This window comes from Rattus norvegicus, chromosome 3 (genome assembly GCF_036323735.1).
Source record: "Rattus norvegicus strain BN/NHsdMcwi chromosome 3, GRCr8, whole genome shotgun sequence".
Lineage (NCBI taxonomy): Eukaryota > Metazoa > Chordata > Mammalia > Rodentia > Muridae > Rattus > Rattus norvegicus.
The window spans coordinates 29,979,631-29,990,430 of record NC_086021.1 but is presented as its reverse complement, the minus strand read 5'-3'; the positions used below and the strand labels follow the sequence as shown (position 1 = coordinate 29,990,430).

At 43.6% G+C, this 10,800-nt stretch overlaps 1 protein-coding gene and 1 pseudogene across 2 annotated transcripts; both read right to left on the bottom strand.

The window, feature by feature from the left end:
* Positions 1-1,489: 1,489 nt before the first annotated feature.
* Positions 1,490-5,397, bottom strand: LOC134486060 (vomeronasal secretory protein 2-like). Of its 2 annotated transcripts, XM_063284827.1 has the most exons (7): positions 5,176-5,397; positions 4,537-4,667; positions 4,263-4,333; positions 3,122-3,232; positions 2,451-2,552; positions 2,107-2,133; positions 1,490-1,696 (listed from the first exon to the last, which is right to left on the bottom strand). In XM_063284827.1, the coding sequence occupies exons 1-7, from the start codon at positions 5,266-5,268 to the stop codon at positions 1,644-1,646; spliced, it is 588 nt and encodes a 195-aa protein (XP_063140897.1). In that variant the 5' UTR covers positions 5,269-5,397; the 3' UTR covers positions 1,490-1,643. The 2 variants fall into 2 exon arrangements, with proteins under 2 accessions (XP_063140897.1, XP_063140896.1); XM_063284826.1 differs by lacking the exon at positions 2,107-2,133 and having other exon boundaries at positions 2,443-2,552; positions 5,176-5,386.
* Positions 7,745-8,456, bottom strand: Rpl9-ps31 (ribosomal protein L9, pseudogene 31; annotated as a pseudogene).

Sequence of the window (10,800 nt, the reverse complement as noted above, 5' to 3'; positions counted from 1 at the left end):
ACCAATCCTACAACTGATAGAAGGCTTATACCCAAAATATACAAAGAACTCAAGAAGTTAGACCGCAGGGAAACAAATAACTCTATTAAAAATGGGTTCAGAGGGGCTGGGGATTTAGCTCAGTGGTAGAGCACTTACCTAGGAAGCGCTAGGCCCTGGGTTCAGTCCCCAGCTCCAAAAAAAAAAAAAGAACAAAAAAAATGGGTTCAGAGCTAAACAAAGAATTCACAGCTGAGGAATGCCAAATGGCTGAGAAACACCTAAAGAAATGTTCAACATCTTTAGTCATAAGGGAAATGCAAATCAAAACAACCCTGAGATTCCACCTCACACCAGTCAGAATGGCTAAGATAAAAAACTTAGGTGACAGCAGATGCTGGCAAGGATGTGGAGAAAGAGGAACACTCCTCCATTGTTGGTGGGATTGCAAACTTGTACATTCACTCTGGAAATCAGTCTGGAGGTTCCTCAGAAAATTGGACATTCCACTACCTGGAGACCCAGCTATACCTCTCTTGAGCATATACACGAAAGATGCTCCAACATACAACAAAGACACAAGCTCCATTATGTTCATAGCAGCCTTAATTATAATAGCCAGAAGCTGGAAAGAACCTAGATGCCCTTCAACAAAGAAATGGATACAGAAAATAAGGCACATCTACACAATGGTGTACTACTCTGCTATCAAAAACAATGACTTCCTAAAATTCATAGGCAAATGGATGGAACTAGACAATATCATCCCAAGTGAGGTAACCCAATCTCAGAAAAACACACACGATATGCACTCATTGATAAGTGGATATTAGCCCAAATGCTCGAATTACACAAGATGCAATGCATCAAGAAGGATGACAATAATGTGATTCTTCACGCCTTCTTTAAAAGGGGAACAAAAATATCCAAAGGAGGTGATAGGGGGGCAAAGTTTAGAGCAGAGACTGAATGATAGGCCATTCAGAGCCTGCTCCACATGTGGCCCATAAATATGTGTGTGTGTGTGTGCACACACACACACACACAGACCTTGAACATTGGGAAAACAACATGGCACATAAACTAAGTAAAAAAAATGACTAGTGGGACTGTGTCTGGTACTGTCTTCCTTGAGGGTGATAATGGAGGATTTAGAAGAATCCTCCAGCCTTGTCTTTTATGCCTGGTCACTTACTGCTGAGTCCATATAGGATTCCTTGAAGTCCACACTGGAGCATAATCCCTGTAGAAACCTCTGCAAATTTGAATCTGTGATACCATCTCCAAAGTCCTGCACAACCTAGTAGCTTCGCAAATGCTACTGCCACAAAGTCAAATACCTTCAGAAGCCACGTTGAATGGTGCCCTATCGAGTGAACTTCTGGGATATCTTATATCCTATATGACTGTAGAATACCATGATCCTTGGTGCTTGGCAACTACTGTAAGTTGCCTGAAAGTTGTCACACATTTTTAGAGATTACAGAAGACTTCACAAGCACAAGCTGAATCCAGAATAGATGCTTAAGGCTTTACTTGGATTTGGGATAGGGGGTCCTGGCAGGAGTGTGGTCCAGTGTGTAGTTAGTATCTATGATGAGATGGTCTTGAAGGTGATGTCTCAACGTTGTGTGGTCATGGAGAAGAGCACTCCAGGAAAAGTACTACGATCCATTAAAGACAGGGTTGACTCTCGGTTTGCAGTCCTGAGGGACAGCTGTGACAGTAATAGGAACAGAGGTAAGGGTCCCTCTTTCTATGTGACTAATAATCAAAGTGTGACTCACAGAAAACAGATGTCAATCATGGACCTTCCTTCCCATAGGTACTATGAGGTCACTGCTGGGCAAGCCCACTTGACCAGGTAGGTCATGAAGCATCTATCATGGGTGTGTCAGGAATAATATGAGGCCACACAGAGACCATGGCATAGGAAAGAATAAAAGGGGAATGAACATATTCACAAGTGTCCTGGGATTTTGCCTTAGGCCACATACTTGAGAGGCCACTCATGCTTAGACATGGAAGTCTACTCTATCTGGGTACAAAGGTCTACACAGATAGAAAACAAAACTCAAGTACTGTAGAGTCTGAGCTGTCCTAAGGTTCATGCATGGAGTAACTTACCATTACTAACTTCAGGGACACACATTTCTGTAAAAAAACAAAGAAAAACCCAAGGTTGTAGCAGGCTACTGAATAAATATCCAAGACCCATCACAACTCAGTTTAACTGCTACAATGACCACCTCCTAAAGCATGGACATTTTGTCAATGTGTGGGGAGAGGAGGGCAATTGGTGGCACAAAGAGTCACAAGGAACATGGAGAAACACAAGTGTCACTCAGAGTATGGTAGACATAGGAGGATGTGGGGAAGGGACATATATTGCTCTATGTAACTACTGGGAAGCATGGTCTCTTCAGTAACTTATGATATCTAACTTATGATCTCTAAAGTCACCCACTCACCTCTCTGCTGAGGCACAATGATGTTTTCTAGTGGAAAGCCTTTTGACTGTATGAATTTCTTGAACTCTTCTAGGGCCTGAGGGTTTTCTTTGGGGTCCTTCCCTGTGGGCAGAGGTTTGACGTGAAGGGTCATGGTTGGACAAGTGTAAAGGAAGCAGTGGTACAAAATAGGATCTCTGCCCAGAACTAAGGATATCACCCTGACACAAGTGCAGGCAGTAAAGGAGACAGCACTTTGAGTAGACAGGGAGGTACGGCAGGCAGATAAAGTAAGATGCCATATTCTAAATGACTATGAAGGAACAAACCCAGAGCTTGAAGGAACCTGTGGTACAGGGACACTATTCTGTGTTTCAACTCTAGGAGAACATTGTTGATCACAGGCCTCTTAGGCCCCAACCCTTCAAAGTGACCTTCATAACATCTGAGAACCCAGAAAATAGTGCTTGACTGCTTGAAGATTATATCCTGAATGATCATGGCCCTAAGGGTCATGTCTGATCTTTTCCATGACAGTCCCTGTCTAGCTGACCCTTATCACTCAGATAATGCACACCTCATAAGCAGTGCCCTGTGTTCAAACCTAGACACCCATAATACCTCCCATGGTAAGCATTATAATCCCCAGTGCCAACTCAAAATTCCTGTACATCCTGTGATCAAGGTCCTACCTATGAGCTCTCCCGCATAGACTTTTTTCTCAATTAACTTGAGTTCACTGTAGAAGACATAGTGGTCCATCACTGGCAGCTCATAGACGTATGTAAGTAGTGAATTCCAAACTGGAGATGAACAGAGAAAATGGGTCTGCAGTGTCTTCATCTGGACACATCATTCTGATTCACACTAAGAAATTTCTAGAGCAGTGGCTTACACTGTTCATAATGCCATGACCCTTTAATGAATTTCTTCATGCTTTGGTGACACCCAACCATAACATTATTCCATTGTTACTTCATACCTGTAATTTTGCCACGGTTAGGAACCCTAATGTAAATATTTCATACATAGGATATCTGATATGTGATGCTCACCCAGAAGGGGTTGTATAACCCATAGTCTTAGAACTACTATTCTAGAATATTTTATCAATAACCTATTAACTTCTGATTATATAAAGCCAGGGCTTGTTCTTGCTTCATCACAGAACCAAAGTTCTCTCCTGAAAAGGTATCATCCCAGGTACAGAGTCTGAAACATGGTGGCAACTAACAATGGATGTTGGATATGACCACTTAGCAGTAACCCTCCTCTGCTTCCTAGATCCTAAGCCTCAATTTCCCTGTGGGCCAAAGAACAGCATTCTAGAGAGGTAAGTGCGGTCTCTCCTGTGGACTAGCCTGTGACCTCAAGAATCCCCTAGAAGTTAATTGGCTACCCTCTTACGGAAGCTCAGCAGAAAAGGAATGTTCGAATCACAGGAGCACATCACTGTGAGAGAGTGTCACATGCAGCCCAGAAGACTGTAACAGTTAAGGTTAAATATCTACTTGAAGAGCAATAACTTTGTGGAAGACGTGGCTTTGTCCATATTGTGACACATTACCTTAATTATGATAAATGAAGTAGTAAGAAGTGCCTTAACTTGGTGGGACTGTCCACTGGGCAAAGTGCTAGCGTGCAAGCATCACTCATTCTTTTACCCTGGCAGTAGACGTAATGTAAACAGCAACTTTAAGTGCCATCTGCCTTGACTTCCCTGCTACAATGGATACGACTTTGAAAAGTGAACTAAAGTTAACCCCTTTTCCCTAATCAGAAGAGACTGATTTTATCACAGCAATGGGAGAAGAAATTCCATCAGGGACTCACAGGCTCTGTACATGCCAGGTTTCTCAGTTTTCTCCATCAAGAAATCAATCCGGATGCACTCTCCATTAAGCCTAGAAGGAGGAAACACCAGCAGCCTATTTCAGAGTGCACACCCGAGCACCACTCAGCTTACAAGGTGAATCTCTCACCTCCAAAAGCCAAGTCAAATCCAACTGCAATTTGACATGGGTGCTTGGATGGGTTCCCCTCATAGGAATACTCTGCTTGTCATCAACACTCAAAGGATAGAGAGAAAGCTGGTGGTGATACTCACACACAATATATAGTGACCTCCATACTTCCCTTGTGTAACATTCTGACAACGAAGGGGAATTCTTCCATTGAGATTAACTCTGGGGAGTTGACATCGTATACTATTGCCTTTTTGTACCAGGTCCCTGAGACCTATAATAAAGACAGTACTGAGGACACCCCACCCCAAGACAAGATCTCCCCCAGGCTCCAGCACATGGAAAGTGGAATGTAGAAACATTCCAGAGCTGCTTGGAGCCCCTGAGCTAAGAGGTCCGAGCAGCCCAGTTCAGGTTTGTAAGGTATGCCTGAAAACCTAGGTTGCAGTTAGGCAGAAAGTGTATGTTCCCAGAGCCCCCAAACACTCTATTACAGGGCATGACAGTCCACTCCTGCGAAATATTCTGGTTCTTGGAGTCACTGCAACTAGAAAACTTCTATGTTCCACCTAAGGAACCTAGGAGGATCCCTGCCAGCTGGCAGAACAGCAGGAGATACAGCCAAGCAGTTGAAAGAAAAAACTGCAAACAGATATACAATATTAGAGGGCAGTTTCAGAAGAATTAAAAGTTTGTAAGAGCAAGCTCCAGTCTCCAAGCATAGGAAAAGAGTCAATTCTCCAACCACAGCTAGCCCTGCCCACCATCCCTCCCTGCCTCACATTCCTGTCTTCTGATAGGAAGGGCAGGTCATCCTGGGCCTGTAGGACAGGCATCAGACAAAACAGGATGACAGTCAGGACCAGGCTCTTCATCTTCAGGCTCTGAACTCTAGACAAGGCAAGTCACTTGGGTGACTGGATAAGGCTATGCTGGCTCCTGGAGAACGCCCTTTATGAGTACAAATGGCACTGACCACACCCCTCCTAGACAAAGACATGTTCAGCATGAGGGTGGGGGTTATTGTGCTGATATCTTGTAATCATTAGCTGCCAACTGCAGATAAAGACACATGCCATGAAATGTCTGCATCACAAAGGGTGCCACATAAACAGGACACATTACATTAGTAAATGAGACAACCAGAAAGGGAGGACCATAGTTTCCTCTTCCTTCTTCTCCACACTTCCATTTGCCCTCCTGCCACCGTTGGCTTCCTTGACCATCTTACCTAGAAGGTGACTTTCTCCAATCTGAGCTGAGAAAACAACTGAGCTTATTAACCACACACAATATTACCAGTGCTCTGGGGACAAACTAGGCACAACGAGCCCACCAACTTACCTTCTGCTACTGGGTGACTCTACCTCAGATGTGAGCAGGGAAACATTTTGTGTGTCAAGTCAAGATGACAGCAAGGAGCTCCTGACTTTACTGTTGTGAGAGAGATGAGCCACAAAATATTAGAGACCACAGTCACCAAAACAGCTTCACTTTGGACACCAGGGAGCCGTATTATCTTAGAGCACTTCTTCACCTACAGTCTCTTATCCCTCTCCTTCTTTCCAGTGTAACCATCATCCATCTGTTTACTCAATTATATGCACAGCTCCTGGAGAGTAGGAACTTGACTCCTGTAATGCACACCTTATTCCAGAAACTAGAAAGGATCTATCCACATACAGCAGTCACCAATCTGTGACAACTAAAGGGAAGTTTCTCCACTGTGGATCAGAGTTTTATATGGAAAAATATGACTTGAGTCTTCTGATATGTTTACTATTTTAGAACCTTAGGATAGGACACATGTGATGCCTTGATAGGCCTTCCACATCTGGCCTATCTGAAACATATGAGGTCCATCAAAGAATTTTGTGAACCAGAGCTGGGGAAGTTTAATACACTAGAGCTCCTGATCTACCAAAGTCTTTCTCTACTTTGTCAGTTTGACAACTGGCAGGCCATTAACGTGACCTTGAGTCTTGTTTGCTTTGAATGGGAAAGCACAAGTAACACATGGAGGCCTGAGAGTCACCTGGGCCCAGAGCCTACAACTGAGCTGCCTTGGCCACCTCACCTTCTGGATACAGCCCAGCTCCCTCTCCAGCAGGAACTCTATTTTGTCCCTCCCCATCAGAATGGGGGTTTCAGGTTCCAGGTCCTGAGACCCATCTTGCCTGAGCTCTAGTCCTACAAAGGCATATTTCTGCCTTTGGACAGCTTTAAAAGTCTATAAACAATATTAATAAGCTTTCTATGATAAGCCCTGGGCTGTGGTGAGGAGCTAACATAATCCAGGCCTGTAAGCTACTGCTGAGAAGGAAGTCTGATATCCATTCAGTGATGGGGTGGGGCCAGTGCTCTTTAGAACAAGAGATTACTTAGCAACCTGGAGTCTGCACCCTGGGTGACAAAGACTTTGTATATTTGTACTGTAGATCACATAACATATAACTTTAACACCCTGCTGGCAGTGGTGTGTATAGTGCTTTCATCAGAAAAACCATGAGAGCCAAAAGCAGATGGTTAACAGATGAGGTCTGTAGCCATCATACTGTTGTGCAATCTGAAGGGCATCTCCTGCACTCCTCAGATTCTTCCTATCATGTGCCCACCTGCCCCCATGTCCCAGCTGGCTGAATTCTACCAAGTTCTGCAGCTATGCTCATAGATGCCTGGTATGTTAAAGTGATTTAAGCTCCTGTGAGGAAATGGAGGGAAAAGGGGTTACAAGTAGTCCTGGGAGGACAGGTGGTAGGACAGGAAGTTGATGGTAGATGCTCTCAGGAGTCAACAGAACAGCTGGTTGTGGTCAGCCCTGGGTAGACCTTAGAAAGATGGTAGGACAGAAGGGAGAGTCCTGGCCCATGTTGTTCCCATGTTCTAAGGCATATCCCTTCATGCCTCCTCTTCCTTTCTGTTTGCAGTCCCTGAATGAATCCCAGGCTCCAGAACTCTAGTCTTCATTACTTCTGGTCATATGCCTCATTATTCTTAAACTATAACCTCGGATTGATCACACCTTCTCTATTGTGCTAATTTCTAGGTACCTCACTGCAGAGGAAAGAGTCTGAACTTTACAGAGTATTACAGTTAGACATATATTTTTAAACTTTTTATTGATTCTTCCTGGTATCATGTCATGTATCCCAGTCCTGTTTATCATCCTGTCTTTTCCTGTCTTCCATTTGCCCATGCAACCTTCTCCCACACAAAATAAAAAGCACACAAATAAACAAAAGAAAATCTCTTCCTTGAAGCTGATGTGTCTTACATAACTTTGCCTACACATCAAAAACACATAGCCTTTTTTTTGCACTTTTTATTGGATATTATCTTTACTTACATTTCTTTTTTTTTTTCAATATATAAGTCTTTTATTGTTTCCACAGAGCCCAAACTGTACTTGTTATCAGGATCTTGTTTCTGAAGCTAGGAAACTGAGGTCTCATTCGTCAGGCTGCTGGACGGTTCCCTTCTCAGAAACATAGATGCCATCCAAAAACTTCCTGATATCCTTGTTTTTAACTGTTGTGGCTTGCTGAATCAGAGCCGCTGAATTTGAAACAAGTTCAATATCATTTCCTTCAAGGATTAACTCATCCTTCTGGGCTTGAGAGACAGAACAAGCAACACCTGTCCTCATCCGAACCCTCCGGATGTATTTTTCACCCAAGAAATTTCGGATTTCAACCAGAGACCCATTCTCCTGAATAACGACGTTGATAGGGAAGTGAGCATACACAGACCTCATCTTGTAACGGAAGCCCAGTGTCACACCCTTGATCATGTTCTGAACATGACTGCAGATGGTTCTGACAGTGGCCAGTTCCTTCCTGTTACCCCACCACTTGTCAACACGGAGCCTTTTCTTTTTCTTTCCAAGAAGACTCAGCTCTACATTGATGTGATTGAAGTCCCTCCTCAGAGTTCCTCTGGGGCCCTTCACAATGACTGTGCGCCCCTTCAGAGTGATGTCGACATTTTCTGGAATGTCGACAGTCTGATTGCTGAGAATGGTCTTCATTCTCGCAGTAGATGGGGCAAAGAGAGAACGTCCTTCCTTTACTTACATTTCAAATGTTATCCCCTTTGTCTATTTCCGCTCTGGAATACTCCTATATCTTCCCTGCACCCCTGCCTCTATGAGAGTGTTCCCCCACACACCAACCCACTCCCTCTCATCTCCCCATCCTGGCATTCCCCTACACATGAGCATTGAGACTTCACAGGGCCAAGGGCCTCTCCTCTCATTGATGCCCAATAAGGTGATCCTCTGCTACATATGTGGCTGGAGCCAGGGGTCCATCCCTGTGTAGTCTTTGGAAGGTGGTTTAGTCCCTGGGAAATCTGAAGGGGATCTGGTTGGTTAATATTGTTACTCCTATGGGGTTGAACCAGCACCATTTGTTAAAAATGCTGTCTTTCTTCCATTGGATGGTTTTAGTTCCTTTGTCAAAGATCAAGTGACTTTAGGTGTGTGGGTTCATTTCTGGGTCTTCAATTCTGTTCCAGTGATCAGTCCTTTTTCTAACTCCTCCATTAGGGACCCATTTTCAGTCCAATAGTTGGTTCAGAGCATCTGATTCTGTATTTCTCAGGTTCGGGTAGAGCCTCTCAGGAGACAGACATATCAGTCTCCTGTTAGCATACACTTCTTGACATTCACAATATTGTCTATTTGGAAACAGTATATAGGATAAATCCCCAGATGGGGTCAACTCTGAATGACCTTATCCTCAGTCTCTGTTCCACACTTAGTCTCTGTATTTCCTCCTGTGAATATTTTGTTCTCCCTTCTAAGAAGGACTAAAGCATCCACTATTGGGTATGCCAACTGATTGAGCTTCATGTGATCTGTGGATTGTATCTTGGGAATTCTGAGCTTTTGGGCTATTATCCACTTATCAGTGAGAGCATACCATGTGTGTCATTTTGTGATTATGTTACCTCACTCAGGCTGATATTAGATGGAAAGATTGCCCATGCTCATGGATTGGCAGGATTAATATAGTAAGAAATAGCCATTTTACCAAAAGCGATCTACAGATTCAACGCAATCCCCATCAAAATTTCTACTCAGTTCTTTATAGAGATAGAAAGAATAATTTGCAAATTCATTTGGAATAACAAAAAACCCAGGAAAGTTAAAACTGTCCTCAACAATAAAAGAACTTCTGGGGGAATCACCATCCCTGACTTCAAGCAATATTAAAGAGCAATATTTATTTTAAAAAACTGTATGGTATTGGTACAAAGACAGGCAGATAGATCAGTGGAACAGAATTGAAGACCCAGACCAAAAAAAAAAAAGAATTGAAGACCCAGAAATGAACCACACACCTATGGTCGCTTGATCTTTGACAAAGGAACTAAAACCATCCAATGGAAGAAAGACAGCATTTTTAACAAATGGTTCAACTGGAAGTCAGCATGTAGAAGAATGTATATCAATCCATTCTTATCACCCTGCACAAAGCTTAAGTCCAAGTGGATCAAGGACCTCCACATCAAACCAGATACACTCAAACTAATAGAAGAAAAAGTGGGGAAGAATCTCAAACACAAGGGCACTAGAGAAAATTTCCTGAACAAAACACCAATGGCTTATGCTCTAAGATCAAGAATTGACAAATGGGATCTGATAAAACTACAAAACTTCTGTAAGGCATAGGACACTGTTGTTAGGATGAAATGGCAACCAACAGATTGGGAAAAGATCTTTACCAATCCTACTTCTGATAGAGGGCTAATATCCAAAATATACAAAGAACTCAAGAAGTTAGACTCCAGAGAGCCAAATAACCCCATTAAAAATGGGGTACAGGTTAGGGATTTGGCACAGTGGTAGAGTGCTAACCTAGGAAGCGCAAGGTCCTGGGTTCGGTCCCCAGCCCCAGAAAAAAAAATGGGGTACAGAGTTAAACAAAACATTCTCAGCTGAGGAACATCAAACAGCGGGAAAGCACCCAAAGAAATATTCAACATCCTTAGTCATCAGGGAAATGCAAATCAAAACAACCCTGAGATTCCACCTCACACCAGTCAGAATTGCTAAGATAAAAAACTCAGGTGATGCTCCCTGCTCCCAAAACCCATGGGAGAGAAAGTTCACCGCCCAGACAGGTGGGCACTCCTGAGACGGCAGTGCTGGAGAAACCACCATTACTGCCCACCCTTGCCCACATCCCTGGCCCGAGAGGAAACTCTATAGGGCCTCTGGGAACAGGAAGATAGGGGCACTCAATGGTGTGGTCCACATACCGCCCAGATCTGAAGGAACCCGGACAAACAGCTCCCTGAACACAAATGTCATGGGAAGGAGAGTTAGAACGTCAGAAGGGCATACACGCCTGGGAATCCAGAGGAGACTACTCTCTTCCCACATTTCTGACTCTAGAGGAAAA